Genomic DNA, 21,972 nt, shown 5'->3' with positions numbered 1-21,972 from the left:
GATGTGTAAATCTGAAATGAACGCATTTATCTCATAGATAGCGCTGCATCATTCACGGGGAAGGTTACGAGATCGCTCCCACATGAAAGTTTTTGTGTTTTGCAGCTGTGCTTTTATCGCCGTTGGTGGAGGCAAATGTTCCCATCTCCTCCGTTTTTATGCAGCGACATGTTTCCCCTCAGCAGGACGCGCTCCTTTGTCTCGTTTTGTGCGAGCAGAGAGAACAGAAGACTCTAATGTGAAAGAAGCCAATACAGCAAATAGTTGTCTGGTGTAAATCACCTGATGTGTTTGTGTGTGTTTCAGAGGGCTCTCCGTTCAGCTGGTGGCTCGGTGGTCCCGGCTCCGGTGGTCTCCAGACGTACTGGGGCGGAGCTCACCCGGGCAGCCAGCAGTGCGCCTGCGGCCTGCAGGGCGACTGTGTGGACCCGCAGCACTACTGCAACTGTGACGCAGACCGCCTGGAGTGGTACTGAAACTCACACCTTTTTTTCTCTCTTCCTGCATTTCTAGAATATTTTTCTTGCTGTTTCTATTTAGCATCAAAAGGTGATGTTTTTCTCCGGGGCGGATCGCACTGGCATGTGGCATGTTGAGCTTGAGCATCTGTTTTCAGCGTCTACCGTCAGCTCAACACAAAACAAGATTAAAAAGACAGAATGTGCTATTCCTCACATTTAGTTCCCGAGGGTGGTATTTCTTTTCTTCGAATTTGTGTGTATTAAGTGGACTGCTTTTCAGGAAGATGAAGTCATGGTGCATTGACGTCAAACTAAATATGAACTGACTTGTTTTTTGTTTTTTTGCGTTACCAAACTGCTAGAAACTTAAAATTTATAGTAAAGCCAAGACACTGAAAGAAACAAATCTGGGCTGCTCAGCAAAACATGAACTGAAAAAAATGCTGAAGTTGATTAAAATTCATAGATGTGAAAATATTTTGGCAAAAATCTAATGAAAAAGGCAGGAAAAACAAAATGTAATAACTAGAGGATCCTGCCGTGCCTCACTTTCTGTCTTCCATCATTCTTCTACCACCTGCCCAAACTGCCTCTATTTTTACATACCGCCGCTGCGCTTCAATATTTTATCATGCTCAAACTGCTGAGTACATCCGTCCTTCCAGCCCCGAATGTATTTTTATCTGCAGCTTTCCTGTAGCTGAAGGGTCAACAGTAAGATTACCCAGAGTGCATGAAGCTGAGAGTAGGTGTCGATGGACTGGAAGAGTCTGGTCTTAAAAAAAAAAACAAAAAACGGTGCGTGTGTCGAGCATCCAGACGACGAGGGTTTGGTTTTTGGAGTAAACAGGAGATTTCACCCGCAGTGTGCAACGTTTGCATCAGCATGTGACAACATATGAAGTCATCACCAAAGTGATGTAACGTTGGGAACATTCACAGCGTATGAAGGGAAATGAAGAGTTTGGCTCCGGTTGGCGTGTTCTTGTTCATATTTTACTCTGTTTCCTGCAGGGCTGAAGACTCTGGCCTGCTCATCCATAAGGATGGCCTCCCAGTCAGGTCTCTGATGCTGGGGGACGTCCGGAGGCCGGGGTCAGAGGCCGCCTACAGGGTCGGGCCGCTCCGTTGTCATGGAGACAGTAAGTCCCATGCCGAAAAGTAAAACAGAATTCCAAATGAGCAGAAATTTTCTCTATAGTGGAAATTTCACCTTCTGCCCGTCCAAACAGATTAAGTAACGCTGTAGTTCAGTTTTTTTCTGGTTTAATCAGCACTGAAGCTGAAAATCTGTCTGCGGTTGGAAAACTGGCTGAAATCAGCACGATGTCCACTTAGTACGTCTTCCCCGGAGACGTCTTTCGTCTTTTTGACGCAGTTCACATTCTGGATCTGCTTGTGCTGGTTGTGTGTGTTCTGTTTGAATGTGCTTTCCTTCATGGTGACTGAAATAAACATGACACCAATCTAAAGCTTCATATTCACAGCCGCCACTGAGCAGAATTACAGCCTGTGGTGACTTTATTATAATAAACTTTTTTTTTTTTTTTTTCAGTTTTGTTCCGTCAGTCTTCAGCACCTGAAAATTGATAGATGCGATACAAATTTGAAAACATTTTTCAAAGAAGGTTTCTTTGTTCTCAGCTCCGGTAATTATCTGGTTTGTGTCTTGAGGGTTTCTTTGGGTGTATTTGTGTGTTTTTCAGAGAATCTTTGGAACGCTGCGTTTTTTGACAAGGAGACGTCGTACCTGCACTTCCCCACCTTCCACGGGGAGCTGAGCGCCGACATCTCCTTCCTGTTCAAAACCACGGCCTCCTCTGGAGTGTTCCTGGAAAACCTCGGGATCAAAGATTTCATCCGCATCGAACTGAGCTGTGAGTCGGAGCTGAATCCCCACACACTTCAAGGGAATGTGTTCGCATTTAGGCCCTTCATGTTCCTTTATGACGAGCTCTTATTTCTACTTGTGAGTCTAAATTGGTTAGAAAATGCAGCAGAATTTAGTTCGGATGACAGTTTATTCATTCTCATTCTGGCTTTTAAAGAAGCTTCGTCCTTTTTCTTTACTCTCACTTGACTTGAATCCACATAATTTTAACTACTCCTGGATTGTGTTGTTTCCATTTTCCTGTGTTAATTCTGCTTTAGGCTGTTTGCCGGTTGCTTCAATCAATTCCGGCTCTGCAGCTGAATGCCTTATACAAGCCTCTCTGGGTACCATATTCTGGTCCTCGAGGGACGAGGTTGCATTTACCATACAAAACCGATAAAATGTGAACAGGATCAATTCCATAAAGAGAGACTCATAATTACTGCAGGCAGTTTCTTGCAGCCTGTTTTTAATTTAACATTTTCAAAGCAGGCTGAATGGACTTGCCGGGGCATTTTCACCGTGACCCTCCATTCATTCATGACTCCTGCATTATGCGCACGGCGTAGTGCGTCATTTAGATTATGACAGTAATGACTGACAGGGTGTTATTTAGTTTATGGAGCTCCGTGGAAATGTAGCAGGGAGTGAGATGTATGTTTATTGCCCAGCATAGATTGTGTCATTTGAAACATAGCTGTGTTTCTCAACAAGGTGTCCTTGCTTATATGGTTATGACGGTAATGCAGTGAGGTAAGAAATAAGCCTTTATGGGCAGCAGTGATGTGAAGCAGGCGTTATCAAGTCAGCCATGCTTGGCTTCAGAAGCTTTGACCTCACATTGCTTTGGTGTGGTTCTATTTTTTGTGTTGTGTTGCGGTTCAGAGGATGTTGTTTATAAAAGTGGGACACAGAAACACAAAGACCTGTCCTTGGGAAATCATTGTTGGTGTTGTTGTTCTAGCTCTGCACACTGTTGCCCGTGATCACAACAACTCCGACAGCAACTGCCAAATGAAGTCAGCGAAGGATGCTTCAGTCGGTTCAGTCTTGTTCTGCATTGTGTAGTAACACATTGTGTAGTGACACATTGAACCGACATGGAGAACAGGACCGGAGCACTGAGCTGCCGTGGCGCTCAACCAGCAGAACCTAAAGCTCATTGTTTAACATCCCCCCACAACTTCTACCGACCAGCCGACAACTGTTGAAACAGTCCAAACACACACATTGCACGTCGGAGAATGGTTGAGAACAAAATCAGACTTAAGAGAGTAAATATTAGATTTACATCAATCAGCTTTGCGTTGCTCTGGTAAACAATTCATGTCAGCTTACAAGGAGAACATGTTTGGACTAAATGTCCAGTTGACATCACGAAGGAAAATATAAACTATTTTTGAACTACTTCAGATCTGTGCTTTGGGGGTGAGTAAACAAGACGACTCCAAGTGAGTGATCTCACGTACCAGACAGGCAATAACACAACGAGGTGGTCTGACTGAAGAATACAAAGTACCCACAATGGAGCAATTACCATCCAGAAGCTAATTTAATCAGGACTGAGGCCACTGCATTAAATCAGTCACATTAAAAGTATCGAAAAAATGCGTAATTCATTTGTTTTTTCAGATTAATCTTCACTCAATTGTAGTTGAAGAGCATTTTATAGTTGTACCTGGTTCAGATAAATAAATCTTTGGAGTAGTTATGTAACCATACGTCATATCTTCATATGACAGGAGCAGAAGAGAATCTGGAACAACTTCAGTTAACCTTCTGATTTGTGTTTTTTTGCTTTCACACTGTAGGAACAGCAGGAAACCATCTTCGTGTAATCAGGACGTAACGTTTTAGCTTCGTTGTTTGTTGGTATCCCGTGAGAACAGTTCTCAGGCTGCTCGGTTAGAAAGCTCTGCTGGCTTTAGTGTTTGTTGTTTGTTGTGAGAGAATAATTCAACTTTAATCCGGAGAGCGCTGCATCAAGTCTCCCAACTCACCACCACATCTGCCGGTTCGGTCCAGCCCACCTGGCTGTTAAAGCTCCAGTTTTTTCCCCGATGTGGCGTTGGCCGGTCTCTGTGTGGAAGTACGCAGCGATAAAAATTAACATTCATTCCAGCCGCACTTGGCAAGATTTTTATGTAAATATACACTTGAATCAAAAATTGAGGATTCTGCAGATGTGTCCCCTTCACCTGCCTGCTTTTCCAACCACGCCCCGCCCACATTGTTCCTCTGCATCATGCACAACTCTCCAGACTTGTTTCCTGGACTGTTTACCTGATCTCCGGGAAACCTGGTCTGCCTGCTGTAGTGGGTGTGGCTTTGTGAACTGCATCACAAGTTAACGCTGTTTTTCTGGCATTTTTAGTCATTTCACAACATTATTGAATTAATTACTGCTCTCTGAGATCAGATGGTATCTTCCTGATTAAATCTGGTTTTGGAGAAGGAAAATATTTACATCAATCAATGCTGTGCAGTAACTCTCACTTTTTTTCTTCCCCAGACCTTATTTGGCTTTTTCTGTTTTCTGCTGCCACCATAATCCCACTTTTTGTGATTTGGCAGATTGAACCGTAGAAAGTAATGAGATTTTTCAATTGAGCTATCATATATGAATGTTTTCAGCTGCTGCAGGGGTTTCTTCACAATGAATCAGGCGGGGGGGGGGGGGGGGGGGGGCAAAGGAGCCAGTTCTAGCTAATATGGAGTGAGGAACAGTGATGTGTGTGGATGAATCTGTCACTGTAGTTATGGGGACCACAGGAAGAAGAACCATTTGTAGAAGAAATATCTTCCCACTGAAGTAAATCTGCTACCATTTTAAACTTCTGCTCCCCTTCCTCTCCTCCACCAGCCTCCACTAAGGTCCTCTTCTCCTTCGATGTGGGTAACGGCCCGCTGGAGGTCAGCGTGGAGTCCAGCGTCTCCCTGAACGACAACCGGTGGCATCGAGTCCGAGCCGAGAGGAACGTCAAGGAGGCGTCGCTGCGGTTGGATGAACTTCCTGCCGCCACGCAGGAAGCTCCTGCTGACGGACACTTTCACCTGCAGCTCAACAGCCAGCTGTTCATAGGTGAGGAGCCTCTTTCAAAAAAAGAAAAAAAGGGGGGGGGGCGCAAATATGAAGGTCCCCATATTTTGGATTTGGTTTCTTTGTTTATGAAAACTGGGACCTCATCATCTGTGTCTGTGTGAAGTTTCCATTTTCACAAAGCGCTTTCTTGAATTTTCTTGCCTTGCTACCTTTTACTTTACTTTTTGCTTAGTTTCTGTCTCTGCAGCCCCTTCCTGAACTTAGAAGCTCAGAAAAACTCAGTTGATCTCTTTTGGCAGTAGAGCTCTTGTTTTTTTCTTAAACTTTCCAAAACACAGAGTGTCTTGTTACCCAAAGCTTCTGTACATACTGGATCATTTACATCGGCGTCATCGCTCGTGTATTATTTCTAAAGGTTGGCGGTCAGCTGTACGAGTCAGAAAAAAATTGAAGTTACTGTCTAACAAAAGAAAACAAATATATGTGTTGCCCATGCCGAATGAGCGTGTAGGATGAACCTCCTTATAAACCATCTGCAGATGTTTGGCACAGATCACTGAGATACCATAAAACTGGAACTGCACATATCACGTGTTCGAGTTTTGAAGAAAACGGGAAGGACGTCGCTCCATGGTGCTCGTCAAAAGCTTTTCTTTAGGTTGCAAGGCCACAATTTAACCTTGGAAACCAGTTTAATCAGGTTACCAATGAAGGCCCTCAAGGTAAATGTAAAAAAAAAAAAAGAAAGAAAGAAAGAAGGCCACCTGAGAGAAGTAGATGATGTATAAAGGCATGACAAGGGTTCAGATTTAACACCGATAATGCTCAAACAGATAAACTATAATGTTACACATTCATGTTCTGCTCCTTTTGGCTCAATTTTTCACACCTGGACACATTAATACGCCGTGTTGGGGGAGCTGACACTGTCCCTTTTTATCGATAGCTAAATCTGACACCCAAAGTGAAGTTTAGGGATCGGAGTTTGGCTGGGAATGTATTCCTTTTTAAATTTGTGAATCTGCTGAATCCCGTTGACTTCTCAGCAATATTGGGGAAGAAAGATGCTGAATCTGCACATTTGCTCTGTCGGGCTTCTAGTTGTTTCCACCCACCCTGACAGATCCAGAGCTCAAGACTGCCCACAGACTGAGGAGGAGTCTGAACCTTCTGTTGGACAAACACCACCAGCAGTTAATACAAATATGAGAAGCGTTGAGACCACTAAGCACTTAAAAACCTTCGATAAATAAAAATGCAGCAGGCAGCAGCGGTTTAATCACAGAGAGTGCTGTGGTTCGTTACAGCGAGGGTCTTTAAATAATCTGCAAATGAATCTGAACCTGTAAATTAAACGGTACACAGTCCCAACATGATCAATACTGCGTAAACGTTTATCTCAGCTTCGTCTCATACAGAAAGGAAATCGAGGTGAATATCGACCAGCTGCATCTTCAGCCTATAATCCACTCTGATTAACTGACAGGTCGCCTCCATCAGCCCCAACAGACACAACAAACACGTCTTCTTGGGAATTATCAAACACAATGGAGTATTGTTTGAATGGGGACATGCTGGATGTCAGGCTGCGTGGCGATGATTTGCACACAATGTACACGTGCTGAATAAATACCACAACATCTCAGTTCAGCCTCAGCACTGAATACATTCTGTGTGTTATAGGTTACAGGCCTGTGTGTGTGTGTGTGTGTGTGTGTGTGTAAGCCTGCCTTCCACACATTTGTGAGGAAAAGGTTTACTTTTGTGTGGATGTTTTAATCTTGGCATGCATTTGCAGCTTCGATATGATGTAGAGTGAACCGTCAGTCTGTCTTAGCTGTATTAATTATAAATCAGTCTCGTCTGTCTTTATAAGCTATAACTTCACCATCAGTGTATTTATGAGTTTTAAGTATTCCATTCAGATTTATAAGGAAGAGAATTACATTGTCCCAATTAATAACTCGTTTTATTGTCTTGCAGTAATTTATAAGCCATATGGCTGCTTTTCCAGTTCCTTCACTGCCTGATTTTTGTCGGCGTGAAATATCCCCACACAGCAGTTTTCAAGAGACAGATTTTTTTTGCATTCAGTGCCAGCAGCATTTCACATTGTTTGTTGTATTCCCTGGTTTGGATAGATAAGGCGTAGTTTATTGCTGCTGCAGGGGCATCAGTGTTGGGGGGGGTGAACATGTTTGTTTTGTTCATCCTGTCAGTCGTAATATAAGCAGAATATTTCCAGTTAGTTTAAAAGAAAACATTCTGCCGTCGTCTGGATTTTGAGGTATTGTTTTTCAGATTTATACTCTGATTTCTGATATTCCTGCAGCAAATTGCAGAAAATTATTTTGAATACTTCAGTTTCTTAAAGTATACATCATTCAAGTAATTTGTGAATTACATTGATCTGGGGTTAGGGTTAGGTTTATGGAGCTAATCAGAGTGTACTAACTCCAAACAAGATCTCAAACCAGCCACATCAGAGACTCAGACAACACTGCTCTGAGCTAAACGCCAGCAAATGTTTAAAGTATAATGCTCTACCGTTTTCACCAACTTTTTTCAGCACGTTGGCATTCTACTAACATTTGCCATCGGCAATATGTCGAACATTTTCACATCAGTCCATCCAATCCACGTTTCCCTAAAAATAAAACTAGCATGAGCCTTCTGGTGCTGCGAGAAAAAAGGAAAATCTGATCATAGTCATAATGATTCATTTCCCAGGAGGCCAGGAAAATGTAATAATTTCTTAGAGGGTTTGAACATCATCAGGCTCGGTGCCCTGCGGCCACGAGGTTAATAACAACCACTTACATGATAAAAGATGGTGCTGCTGCCTTTCTCTTCTGTTTGCTCATTAGTTTGATGTGTGCCCCCCCGTGTGAGCCACATGGGCTTTTCCCGTGTGAGCTTGGCTGCATCAACATCTCACTTTCACTGCCAGCTGCCAGTTTTAGCCCTGAAGTGCAGAGCCCGGTCCCGGCTGGAGCTTTTCCAGTCTTATCGACCACTCAGGGACAATTAGGGCTCAGCACCTTGCCCGAGAACTTGATAAAAACTTAAGGATCGACCCCAAATCTTATTAAGGCCCCCAGAGAGTTTCTCCACTTTTAGCTTTTTGGATCTGCAGGTTGAGGTCCAGAGTATTTTAAGGCATCCACATTCCCTTTGATAATTTTTTTAACCCTACATCAGTATTTGTTTTTCAATTTGTGTTCCTGTGGTCTCATAAGTCCAAAGTTTGTTCTTATATAGAAAAGCTGTGATCATCTCGCGTGAGGATGTGCCGTATATGAGGTTGAAATTCTCCCTGACAGCCCTGCTGCTTTCATCAGACATAATCTACATGTGGCTTTTTTGATCTTTCCTTTCATCTTCACTCGTTTTTTTTTTTTTTTGTTGTTTTTTTTTAATTAACGGATTTACTGTCCAGGAAGTAGTTCCCGTTTCCACTGAAGTTCCCGATAAAGTGCTTCTGTTGACAATCTGGATGAAAGTGCTCTTACAGATGCCCTTTCAGTAGAGGGAAACATGATAGTACTTATCAGGAAGTAAATAAAATCAATGAAGTAAGCAGAAGGACAAGGTAAATAAAAAAAAAACCAAACAAACACACACTGGGCTGCCAAAATGTCCTGTGAACGTATCAGCCTCGGCTAAAAGGAGTACAGTAATTTGTTTTTCACTTGTTAATGAATGAATTTGAAAGTTAGAGGTGATATCGGAGCAGTGGGAGGTTTATCGCTTTACCACCCCTTCTTCCATGGGGGGTAAAAGGTAATCTCATCTTTGGCTTCATCCCAAGTATTTTATTATTCTGTTGTTGCAGTACCTTTCATTTGTTCAAAATATTCACTTTTGGGTCCATAATTTGTCAACTTCAGTTCTACCCTGTTCAAAAAAAAGAAGGTATTTTTCACCTTTGTTATTGCTCAGTTTGTGCTTCAAACATATTCATGGCGGTCGGCCATTTGTTGGTGTGAAAAGCTGTAGGAAGGTGTGAGCTTTTGGGAGCTGAGAGCAGCCGAGTGCTGAACGCTGAGGACAATCATAATTTCACCCCATGATATTTACAAAAATGACATGTTGACAGACCTGACCTTAGTGTGTATGTGTGAAAAGGTGGATGTACTTTATATTATTTCTCCTCTGGCCTCATGTTCAAAGCCATTATTGAAAAAAAAAAAAGAAAAAGCTTCTGAAGAGAGGTGATGGAGAAGGGAGGAGCTGCCTGCTCCTCACCGACGGATGTACAGCAAACAGCCAACACCCCCCCGTTAGAACGTCAACAGTTAGAATGACACTTTTCAGCCAGAACATAAAGACAGCTGATGAAAGTTGTGCTCCCAGATCAATTTTCCAGCTACAGCTTGTTGCCTCGCTGCTGTTTCAGCGTTGTGTCGTTCTCATCAGAAGGCTGTTGACAGTTTGGGGCGTGCGGCGGAGCAGAGGCGACATGTGGAGCTGCTGGAGATGACAGGAAGAGGAGGGGAGAAGACAAACTGAAGGGAAAGAAAACAACGATATGTCAGCATCCGAAGAAGTGAAAGAAAGGCTTTGGTGGGGCGGCTGGCTTTGATTGCTACATGCTTTGATGCTGCTGCTTTTTGATATCTGCAGTTTGAGCAGCACAGGGAATCTGGAGTGGAGCTTTTTACTCCCCTGCATGGCAACACAAAAAATATTTACATTTTACAAAGCAATAATTACCATTCCTCCTTTCCACCGCCTCAGGAGGCACAGCGTCCAGGCAGAAGGGCTTTCGGGGTTGTATTCGCTCCCTGCAGCTGAACGGCGTCACCCTGGACCTGGAGGAGCGGGCCAGGATCACGCCTGGTGTTCGGCCCGGCTGCCCGGGTCACTGCAGCAGCTACGGCTCGCTCTGCCAGAACCAGGGCCGCTGTGTGGAGAGAGCCAACGGCTTCCACTGCGACTGCAGCCTGTCGGCCTACACTGGAGTCTTCTGCCACACAGGTATTGTCCACATGCTGCGTCTCAACTTCAAATCAGACGACCGACGAAGGCAAAGTGTTTCAAAAGTTTGAGTTCTGCCCATGAAGTTGTCACGGTCTCTACGAACACACATTTCTTCTCTAGCTCACCGGTGCTCCCTGCCTTGACCTGTTTCTGTGAGAGCTGTCCAACCAGCTGAATACATGTTGCACTGAGTCCCATTCACTGCCTCTCCTCTGCTTTACATTCAGTTAGCTCGTATATATCACCAGCCAAGGTCAAAGCTGCAGCCCCTTCCGCAGGAGAATGGAGCAGATTGATTATCTGCAGGTTCACCTCCAGCATCTCCATCTAGATGCTTTATTTCTATAGCTGTTCTCTCACAAAGCATTTAATAACTCAAAGAATCAAAATGTAAATAAAATGTGCAGATCAGAGCCAGTGATCCAGACCATCCATCCATGGGTGTGTTTGTTTTGATCAGGGCTGTGGACCTTTTTACTGCACTCAAATGTTTCATGCAAATATTGTCTGCTTGATGTGCTGGAAGCCGTTTAAGCCATTTGTTTGATGTCAGAGTAATTTCAATCATAATGCATCATCCACTTTACATCTGTACCTATCTGTCCACTGTCAGCAGGGCGAGGCACACAGTACGTTTTAATTAAACTTCACAGCTCCATCGGAGCAGCCATGTTTAAGGTTGTCTCCTGAAAACTGCTTTCTTTCATCGGTATAAAGTTTTTCTTCAGTCTTGCGTTTTGAGAACATCATGCTGTCTGATGACGCGCATTTTAAACTTGATTCATCTTCTGTCTTGGAATGTCTCGGCATTAGTGTTATGAGATTTGTGTACATCTGCAGCAGGTGTCACTTCTTCTATTCACAAACGTCTGCCCGGCTCATACACGTCCCATTTGCTTCCCACAAACCTGGAACCCATCAAAACGTCTTCCACACTCCCACCGCCTCTAACTGGCTGACAGCTTTGTTTACACCGACAGCATAAAGGGTTGTTTACCTTTCCGGAGCAATTCAGCGGGTTATTGCTCTCACTAGACAGTCAACCAGACACCTCATAGACCTGAGATGGAAGCACATGTCTCCTCTGAGCCGGAGCAGATGGATCACATAGGTCTTGCACTGCATTAACGTTAAATACAGTTCTTAATAAAAGGATCTCTAAAAGCGTCTAGTGAGACCAGGAAATGTTCTTATATTGCAGACGAGCTGTCTGTTTCGGCTGAACAATGCAAATGGTAAACTCCAGAATATAAATATTTGCAGTCTGTGTCAATAGTCTGAAATAACAGCTTTTTTTTTGCCCTCTCTTCCTCCAGAGGTGTCGGCCACCTTCAAGTCGAGCACATCCGTCAGCTACACCTTCAAGGAGCCGTACGAGATCATCAGGAACAGCAGCGCTCTGCCGTCCTCCATCTACTCCGACGTGACGCTGAGAGGAGAGAACGTCTCCCTGAGCTTCAGGACCAACCAGAGTCCGGCTCTGCTGCTCTACATCAGCTCCTACCACAGAGAGTACCTGGCCCTGCTCATCAACAAGCACGGTGAGGAGGACACAGGCCTTTTCTTTTCAGCCAGTATTACTAGTTTTATTATTACGCACATCATGACGTGAATGATTTCTGTAAAAACCTCTCTCACTGTGGACATCTCTGTCCACATTTTCCGACCTACAATGGAAAAAGACTTATCACCTTCCAGCCTCTCATTTTTCTTCTCCATCTCATCTTCTTGTGATATTGGCCTCTCGTCCTCCTCCTCCTTCCTGCTGCAGCTTTACCAGATCTTTCAGGATCTGTCAGACCTTTCCCCTCTCTGGAGTCACCCTGTCAGCCTCGACTGCTTTTTGATCCATCCTGCTGGGCCGGCTATTATGTTTTGTTTCTGGCTGAAGAAAAAATAAAAATAAAAATAAAAATCAGCTTATCAACTTTTATGAGTTAAAAGGAACTACTTTGAATTTAAAATTCCATTTTCAGCATCCAATAAAACCAGAACTTTTCTGCCGAATTTGCTTTAAAAGGATTTTTTTCTGCTTTTAATGGCTCAAAGCTGATGGACAGCAGAGCGTGGAGGTTTCATGGTTTCATGACCGGAGTTGTCTGGTGAATGTTCTTAAACTGAAGTGTTCAATTAAACTCCCAAGGGCTGTATGTTGTTCAGCTCATTTATTTCTGAAGTGCTCTGCTGAGGTCTGAGGAGGTTTAACTGCAAACCGACTGCTTAAGAATAAACTCTTTTATTATCAGCAACATCAGCAAACTGGATGAACACAAAAAAGTGTGTAATGAGTCAAATGCTCTTTGTGGCGTCAATCACTTCACTTTTAACTATCATTAAAATGATGTATGCTCCTGAAGGTCAGCGTATAATTTTATGTCTTTGAATTTTAAAAGACATCACAGCACTTTTTTGGAATCTGCTCTTAGAAACAGTTAAAATCGATTAGAGTTGCTGTAATTACATTTCAGATAAGTGTTAATATTACTGATGGAGAGTTAAATTCTCATCCTATTGAGTTTTAGATACTCATCATTCAAATTCAGAGGCAAAATAATTAGAGTTGCAGCCCTGCATGTTTTTTGTTAAGAGAAAGCTCGTGTGTGTCATTTTGTGTAGATAAACTGGAGGTGAGGTACAAACTGGATGGCAGCAGAGAAGCAGAGGTGTTGAGGAGCAGAGTGAGGGGTCTGTCCAACGGACAGCTACACACTGTGACCATCAGGAGGCTGACAGACTCTGTGTCTGTGCAGGTAACACACACACACATTAGTCTGAAATGTATTGACAAAATGTGAGATTGTGCAAAGCAAATTTGGAGGCATTTCATGATTGTTCAACAACATGCAAGTGTGTGTGTGTGTGTGTGTGTGTCGGCTGATTGTGAGACTAAGTAGCTCTCAAAATGCAATTACAGCTGTTTTACTACATTTTAGCATTTCTGCTGAAATGACTCTCAGCCTGAAACGGGGAAGCTGAGCATCATCTGTTCAATTTAAAGGACCAGCTTGTTGTGCATTCAAAATAAAAGCTCGCAGCAGCTCAAAGTGGAGAAAAGCAGCAACATGCTTTCTGACATTCATCTAAAAAGATAGATATGAGTGGTGTCGCCCTGATTGACGGTTATTTTCAGGGTTTCTGACATTTCATGCGGTTTAACGATCACAAATGCGTGTGCATGCTCTTGAATATCGTCAAGAAGTCTGAACAGATTTTGATTTTTTTTTGCGCCCTCTCAACATAAATAAGATGAATAAAAACTTTCTGGTTAACCAGAGAAGAGGCTGTTTTGGGGATAAAATCAAACATGAAGCGTCTCTCCTCCTGCTGGTTCCTATGCCCTTAAAACATTGCATCATTAGCAGCACACTCAGTTTCAGAGCTGCGTCCTGATGGCCAGCAGGCTCCCGTCCTGACCAAACGTCCTGTTGAGAAATTACTGTATCTGGGCAGCTGATACGCCATCTCCTCAGTTCGTCCAACTCATCGGCCAACATGCTCCAGTTAGTCCGCTCTGTTCAAACACCAGAGAAGAATCACTCCAGGCCATAATATCCAGAAACAAATTGGAAAATAAATCATAGTGGTGCAGGGAAAAAGAGAAATACCATTGAGAGTTTAGTTTTTTTGTTTTTTTTTTTAATCTAACTGCAACATGTACCATTTCTCATAAGTTTTAGTTGCAACCATTCAAAAGCCGTATTAAACTCTTTTCACGCCGAGCTGGAAGACACTGACCTGACTTGGTTTAACGTTGCATCGCACTACAGACAGGAGAAAAGCAGGAATTTGTCTTTTAATATGAGCCTCCAACAACCATTTCAGCACAGAAGGTGAAGGTGATTGAAGGTGATTAATTTCCTCAGAGCGTCACCTCATCACCTCTTTGTTTGTCAGCTGCTGATTCAAAGATTTGAGTTGGTCAACTGATCGTTTAAAAAACAACCACGTTGCACTGAAGAAGACTTAAATCTAGAAACTGAGGCCAAAAATTCACCAGGAAAACATTTACTGTGCTAGTTATTTCCCATAGACTTCAATGTCATGCTCACGTCACACATCATAAAAGTCCAACACTGTTTCCCTCTACAGGTTCTCATCTAATACCTCAACTCAGCTCAGTTTCCATCTGCATTAAAAAAAAAAGCTAAATGAGGTAACAGTCTTTTAAGAGCAGAACCTCCAGGATCTCCTGATTAACACAGGAAAGTTTCGTCTCTTCGGCTGCACGCTGAGATTGAAGAGCAGCTTCCACTAACGCAGACTCCAGCAGAGAAATTCGCCCCAGATGGCTGAACGCTCTCCACTGAGAGTTTGTGCCCCGCTACTCATTACTCCCACCGACCTGAGAGATGAAATAAGAATGAAATCTGAAAACTTGATACCCACAGTTTCAATTTAAAGAGTGGCTGTTTAATTCAATCGGCGGCACTTTGTGATTTTCTAGTCTCCACAAATCCAGTTTACAGACCGCATTTTTTATTTTATCCTTTTTAGATGGAGCGTCTCAGAAACAGAAAGGCAAACGCTGGCCTTCCCGGTTATTGGACAGCATCCTTTACTGCCTGAGCCGCGGACTAATGAGGCAGACAAACATGTTTTTCTCTGAGCTAATTAGACGAACGTGTTGGTTGTTTCAGATCGACCTAAATACCAGAGAGGATTTCAACCTGACCTCTGACGGAGAATTCAACGCCATCAAGTCCTTGGTGGTGGGTCGAGTGCATGGTGAGTAAATCCGTGGTTAAAATGGAGCCTTGAAGCCATCTGACACTCTTATACTCAAAATCTACATATATATATATATATATAAAGCTTCAACTTTTAATAGTTAGAAGATTAAACTCACTTTATTGTGTGCTAAATAGAGCTGAGTGGAGATGTGAAAAACTTCTCCAGTGGAGTTGGAGTCGTGGCTGATGGATTCACGTTGTAAAATGATCACTAGTTGGAGATTCAGTAAATAAAGATACTCTTCTGGTACCGTCATGGTGGATACAGCTAATCCAGCCCGATTTCAGCCGAGCCAGTGTGCAAGTAAAGTAAATTCCTTAATCAAACATCTCTGCACACTGTAGGAAACGCTGTCCGACTCTGAATTCCACCAAATAGTTAGTGAAGATGAGCTGCTGATGAGCTGAGCACAAATATCATGAGTCGCAGCTGTTCTGGGTTTAATTATGTGGGGCTTTTGCTCGAAGTGGATTCATCATGTAATTTGATAAATTGGGCCTATTGTCCAGCTCTAATGGAAGCAGTAAGACCTGCAGCATGAAGAACTTGAAGGTCGAGGTCCGTTCCTTTTGTAAACGTTCGGTCACTTCCTGTCTCCTCTGCGTTGCTTCTACAGAAGCGAAGAGAAGAAAGTTAATTTAAATGGACACTTTGCTAAAGTTCCACCAGCACTGTGCTTTATCTATTTAGCTGTGTAGTCCCGGATGGCGTCGTGTAACTGAGCTGGGAAGGGTAATTTGCTCTGTCATGACTTATTCATGTTCAGTCTGAGCGGTTCCATCGGAGACCGACTCAGATATAAGCCGTTAATAACACGAGGGGCTGAGAGGCCACAGTCACGGCTCACCGATGAGGCAGAGTCAAAGCAGCGCGCTGCCAATTTAAAGGGGGACTCATCGGCTTTAATAGTAGAACTTGAGTCAGCTTTTTTATACCACTTTGGTGTCCTTCAGATGTTCTTCACTAACAGGAAGTAAGGCTGAGACTCACATTGCTGCTTTCAATGGCAGTTTGTATTTTATCAGCGGCCCAGTGGTGCAAAACCGTGAAGTTTCTGATTCGTTTTTTTTTACTTTTGTTAACGTCTATAGAGACTGGACGTTATAATTTCTTCCATTTTATGCTTAAAAATCTATTAACTTTATTCAAAAACATTTTATTTTGGCCTTCAAATGTCAAATGTCAAGTTTCATAATGTTTAAAAAAAGACGTCACTCTAGATTTTAGGTGATATGAAAGGAAAGCCGCACTTCTAATGGAGCAGCCAAAATAAATTCTCAGAAGGACTCTGCATTTGAACCTTCTCACATCTGGATGTGAACGGTCCTCATCTGTCACACCGGAGTCAGATCGGGATCAGAAAATCAGCTGGGAAGTGTGTTCCTTGTCGTTCTCCACCAACCCCATCATCCATCAGTGTAACTAATGGAGCTGGAAGGAATACAGAGAGGAGGTGATGGAGTGAGGGCTGGATCAGCTGAGAGCTTACAGGCTGCAGTAATGTTTCCCGTCGCTCTCATCAACATGCCGATGTTTCCTGGTAAAACCAGTCACCTCTCAGTCATCTGACTCCGCTGCAGCCGGTTTCTGCAGAAACGTCGGCTCTCCCAGCTGCTGTTTACTCTGCTGCGAAGGAGTGGAGGTGAATGATGGAGGGGTTCAAGTCAGTAAGACCAACAGATAGAGGACGAGAGTGCACATCTGTCTGGTGCCGTGATCGGTGGAGGCTGAATCAGACCGGCTGTCTACTGTAACGGGGCTGTGTGTGACTGTGCGTTTGGGGGATGAGTGTAATTGATCCTGACGTGATGTCAGTTCATGTCTTACTGCCGCTGCACTCAGGAGAGTAAACAAACACAGAGTTTTGTTCTCAGTACAGGCGCTTAATCAGTTTGAGTAAACATATTTCCAGTTCTGCTACACAAGCAGATACAGCGAGGCCGTCAGTCAAGGTCATCGTTTCAGCCCTGGCCTTTTAATCTTGAGCCAAATATCCGGCTGTTCTTTGTGCAGCTAATATTTGCAAAACCACAGAAAGACTAGAAAAAAATCGGCTACGCAGCATCATTGCGATTGAAAGTATTTTAGTCTGACAATGTTGGACGGTCCTCACTGCTGGGATGGAGTTCATCCTCTCAGAACCGTGTGCATCACTGCACTGTAGTGGAGGAAAAAAAAGGATAAACAGAACGTCATTTATGGTTTAGAACTGTGACTTTCTGCTCTGCTCGTCCAGATTCTGATGACTTGGATCCGGACCTGGCCAGGCTGGCGGCTCTCGGCTTCACCGGGTGTCTGTCGGTGGTCCGCTTCAACTCCATCAGTCCTCTGAAAGCTGCTCTGCTCCACCCAGACTCCAGCCCTGTGGCCATCACCGGACCTCTAGTCCGCTCCAACTGCGGGTCCCCGGCCTCGGCCAATCCCTACGCAGCTGAGAACACGCACCACCTGTCAGGTAAACGACCGGAGGAGACCAAACTTCTTTTTTTTGTTGGAGGAACAAAGAAAATGTTCGATCCGTTGTGCATTTTGGAAGTAACTTTGCAGCAGAAATACCTCGATTAGCTGCAATCCTGCACGTTTAATAAATGACGTTATAAAACAAGATAAGTTATGAAGGAAAATCACATCACAAAGTTTTGCCATTTTATAACTAGCATGAGCATTTAAAATTAACACAAGATCCGTTCAGTTTTGCAGCAGCCAGTGGGCCCAGAGTGTGATGGTCAGAACCAGGAAGTGCTGAGAGACACTGTTGGTTTGGGCCTTTTCAACAATAACACAACTAAAGAAAATTGTCATCTTTGGTCTGTCAGTATTAAATATAAAGTCAGAGTCGGTGCAGCGAACGGCGACGACAACGGCGAAGCGTGCTGTGCCAGATTGGGAGTCATTAAAATGTCTGCTTTAGCCCGTCAAGCCTGAAGCTCTTATTATGTAGCACGACATGCTGTTCTGCTCACCCGGCTCAAACTTGACGTGGCTTTTTGCTTCTGTTAACACTCTGCAAATTGAGCGACACAAATTAAGCGGCAGCCGATGAGCCATTTCACTCCAAGTTGAGGATGGTTCGATTACGTAGCTGAATTATCACCGTCAGGATGTCGGTCTAAATTGTTAAAACGTTTATTTCAGCTCTGTCTCTCTCTCTGCACTGTGATTTGATTCAGTAGCATGGCCTTTTGCCTTCCAGTGTCTTTGTGTGTGTAAATAGCATGAAAGCTGTTTTTCATGCTGGCGAGGGGCTTATTAATCACGTACAGTACGCTTCTCGTTTTGGGGAAACTAATGACGGTGTGAAGAATGATTTAATTAATTTGGGCCTCACAGGGGGAGTTTCCTCTGCAAATTCTTTCCTCTGGTGTCTCATCCAGTTTGTGATGCTTTATTAGAGTCAGTTGGAGTCGCGCTGCAGTTTCGCCATCTGCTTTCAACAATTATGTTCTTACCTTTTGCTCTGTATTTTTCCTTTCTCGCTTGTCTGTTTGTTTTGTTCATACAATTTCTGCTTTTCTGTCCTACCCTTGGTATTTCTTTGTGGCCCTCATTTTTCTCTTCCTCTGCTGTAGACCAATCTGGTTCAGTGGGTTCAGGTCAACCTTTAGTCAATGCCATCAGGACCGACTCGGCTCTGATCGGAGGTACTGAACTGTTTCACCCTCTTTCTCTGTACTCAAACTAATTGTGAACATGATCGGATATTAAATTACAATCATTTTCATTTTTAACAGAGGCTAACTTTACGTGCAACCTTTACAAAGTTGTAGACTTTAAGAAAGAGTAAAGTCATGTGCCAACGCCAGAGTCCATCTAAAAGTCATTTAAAACTTTGCCGCTACAGATTGGTTCAAAGCGAAGACTGAAAGGTTCAATCTGTAATCGTGTAGATAGAAAAAAGGTAAGACCCCTAGAAAAGTCATTTAAAACTGCCCATTAAAGTGGCCTTACTCCGTCTCAGTGCACAAAAGGGCAGCTCACTGAATTAAACCTCTGGAGGAATGAGCTTTCTTGCTGTTATCTTAAGCAGCACACTGTTTTCAATATAATGTGGCATTCAATTGATTTCAGATGCATTTTGGATTTCCAATTAAATGATATCTGCCATCATATCCCCCATTGTGCTCGGCCCCGGAGAGCCGATTAGCTGTAGAAGGAGGTTTAATGTACTTTTTAGATCAGCAAGATAATCAGAACTTTGTGAAATGAAGTGACGCGCCGCAGGGGAAAGATATTCTGTTCTGATTTTAGTCGTTTTTTGAAGCATTCATGCATACTGAAATTTAGAGAAATAAAGAAAAACAATTATCTGCTATCTGAGCCTTTCACATCCAGACATGTCCTCTGCCTTGCAGGTGTGATAGCGGTGGTGATCTTCGTGCTGCTGAGCGGCCTGGCGATAACCGCCAGATTCCTCTACAGGAGAAAAGAGACGTATCGAAATCAGGAAGTTAAGGGAGTCAAACAAGACGACAGCCAAGATTTCACTTTCAACAACCAGACTGACTCCCAGCACGTCTCCAGAGAAAGCCAAAAGGAGTATTTCATTTAACCAGAGGCCCGTTGGCCTGATGAACTGGTGGGTTTCTGGAGCTGGGGTGTCCTGTCAGGCCTCAGGACTTCTCACTGCACTCAGATACTTCAGACTTCACTGGTAGAAGTGACTCTACAACATGTGACAAGCAAAAAAGGAAAAGAACAATGCACACAGTGTTGTCTCTGTACATTGTGAATACCGATAACAGGGAACAGTGTTGGACTTTAAGGTGTTGATATCTTCGTTTTATCTGCAAACTTAAAAAAAAAAATGTAAATTCTGTCTTTGTAACAATCTCTGGCTAATGTCACTTTGTCATATTGAAGAGTTAAAATATATATATAAAAAAAAAAAGTTCAGTATTTTTATGGTGTCCTGGAAAAATTGAAAACTGCAGCCTCTTATTGTCAACTGTCTTATTTACCACTTAAATAGCCAACTTAACTCCCCACAGATATTTTAATGTCTAACTTTAAGTAAGGCAGCAGCTTTGTCATAATCACAATTGGTGTATTTGTTTACAATGCAGCCAAACAACCTCATGTTATTCCTAATGGGTGGGGAGGTATGAAAATACAAAAAGCTAATCCTCCAAAATCCACATCCACGACTGCAAAAGGTTCTGCGTTGTGTAAATTTCATCAGTGGAGGGTGAACTCGAGGCTCTGCTGGGCATCACTATGCATGAGAAAAAAAATAAACATGGACACTGTTTGAAGAGAAGCTATGAGCCGATCTCTGCCACTGCGAGTCATCTGTAAAACTATAGGTCCAGATAAAAAGGAGCTCCTCCTGCCGAGGTGACAGAGTTTTAATTGAACAGGCGTGTGTTTGAATTTTCAAAAGGTTCATATTAAGAAACAGGTCGACAAGAAAGCTGCAAGCTATAGTTAACCTTGACACAACTCGTTGAAGGTCTCATTCAGACGACAGATCTGAAGCTCGAGAGGTGGACCGTGAAGTTTTCTCCCTCTTTACCTTCCATTTGAAGAACTGAAGCCATTGCTGCCTCCAAAAATCACACCGCTGACTTCCCACCTTCTCACAGTGCAACCGATTTTAAACAACTTTAGTTCTTCAGAAAACTCCAAGTCACCAAAACAAATCCTCATTATCTAGAGTCCCACCACGTGCTGTTTGTTCAAAAGCCATTTCATCCACTCAACTTTTAAATTCTGCCCCTTCTCAAGTTTTCTCCCGCTCAGTGTCTCTGAGCAGAGAGGCTTTTAACACTGACACTGACTTAACACAGTGCCTGTCTGTCACCTCGCTGGTCTCCCACAGAGACAGCTAATGTGCTTTTTTCTTTGAAATGCTGATCTACTTCGCTCTGACAGGGCGATTGTGGCTCGATTTGAAAGGCGGCGGGATGATCGGAGTGAGGCCGTGGGATAATTCAGGAGGCAACGTGTCAGGCAGACACGGATGTGATGAAAACAACATTCTGATACGCTGAAAACGAAGCAAATCCCTCCATGTGTTAATTCAGCATGTGTAGAGATGCAGCTGATGGAGGGAAGCCGAGAAGCAGAAAGAGCATCGACAGCAGCTGTTTATCAAATCCACACCACCGTCTCTCTGCGAGACCCCGAAGTACAGATGGGATTTTAATGAGAAAAGTTGCTTGAACTTCAAAGTGCATCTAATTTTTTTTTTTCCCACTCCATCACAAGATGTTGATTTGGCCATTGTTATTAGCTGTTTCTCCATCACTGATTTTATAATGTGCTCACCACCGCTGTGTAACTGCTGCATCAAATCTGCAACAAAGAGCAGAAGGAACTTTTCTACAGTTGGGTTAACAAATGTTTGCCCTTTACAAGAGAGAGAGGGGTAACAGAGAGCTAATTTGAAATAAATGATTTTCTACTTCTGCCCTCTCCTTCTACTGTAAATGCAGTGGGTGTGACATGATTCTTCCAGGACTGATGAGTATAACAACCTCTCAAGTGTCCAATCAGAGATTTTGGACTTAATGCAGATTAGGAACATGTTATAGACAATTTACAGCCAAAATACAAACAGCGAGCAGGTGTCTCCAACTATACTAAGCAGCTCAAAGACAGATCTGGATCAGGTAGATAACTTTATAACAAACCTTTCAGGGTTTGAATGTTAACAAATAGTTTGAATTGTGACAATGGTCATAGAGGGCTGTCAGGTTTTCAATGTTGCCATGCAATATGCTCAAATGGCCTGACAGCTTTTCCTTTTCCAGGAGCAAGAAATTGCTGCCATTTTCAAAAACCTTTCAATCAAAGAAACACAAACAGAGAAAACGAAAAAAGCTTAAAGTGCATATTGCAGGTTAAAACTTTTTTCAAAATATGTATCTATCTATCTATCT

General features: G+C 43.2%; 1 protein-coding gene across 1 annotated transcript in view; it reads left to right on the top strand.

The window, feature by feature from the left end:
• LOC115057166 (contactin-associated protein-like 4) overlaps window positions 1-20,336 on the top strand; it is a 66,307-nt gene extending 45,971 nt beyond the window's left edge. Inside the window, exons 14-24 of the mRNA XM_029524060.1 lie at window positions 307-469; window positions 1,476-1,603; window positions 2,168-2,338; window positions 5,198-5,416; window positions 10,118-10,357; window positions 11,677-11,901; window positions 12,977-13,110; window positions 14,998-15,085; window positions 17,328-17,546; window positions 18,661-18,732; window positions 19,444-20,336. Of these exons, the coding sequence (XP_029379920.1) occupies window positions 307-469; window positions 1,476-1,603; window positions 2,168-2,338; window positions 5,198-5,416; window positions 10,118-10,357; window positions 11,677-11,901; window positions 12,977-13,110; window positions 14,998-15,085; window positions 17,328-17,546; window positions 18,661-18,732; window positions 19,444-19,640 (1,856 nt within the window). The 3' untranslated portion in view covers window positions 19,641-20,336. The remainder of the gene's footprint in view (window positions 1-306; window positions 470-1,475; window positions 1,604-2,167; window positions 2,339-5,197; window positions 5,417-10,117; window positions 10,358-11,676; window positions 11,902-12,976; window positions 13,111-14,997; window positions 15,086-17,327; window positions 17,547-18,660; window positions 18,733-19,443) is intronic.
• Window positions 20,337-21,972: the final 1,636 nt, after the last annotated feature.

Source organism: Echeneis naucrates, chromosome 17 (genome assembly GCF_900963305.1).
Source record: "Echeneis naucrates chromosome 17, fEcheNa1.1, whole genome shotgun sequence".
In the NCBI taxonomy this organism is placed as follows: Eukaryota; Metazoa; Chordata; class Actinopteri; order Carangiformes; family Echeneidae; genus Echeneis; species Echeneis naucrates.
Note: the sequence above shows the minus strand (reverse complement) of the source record. Positions and strands in the feature narration are given on the sequence as shown.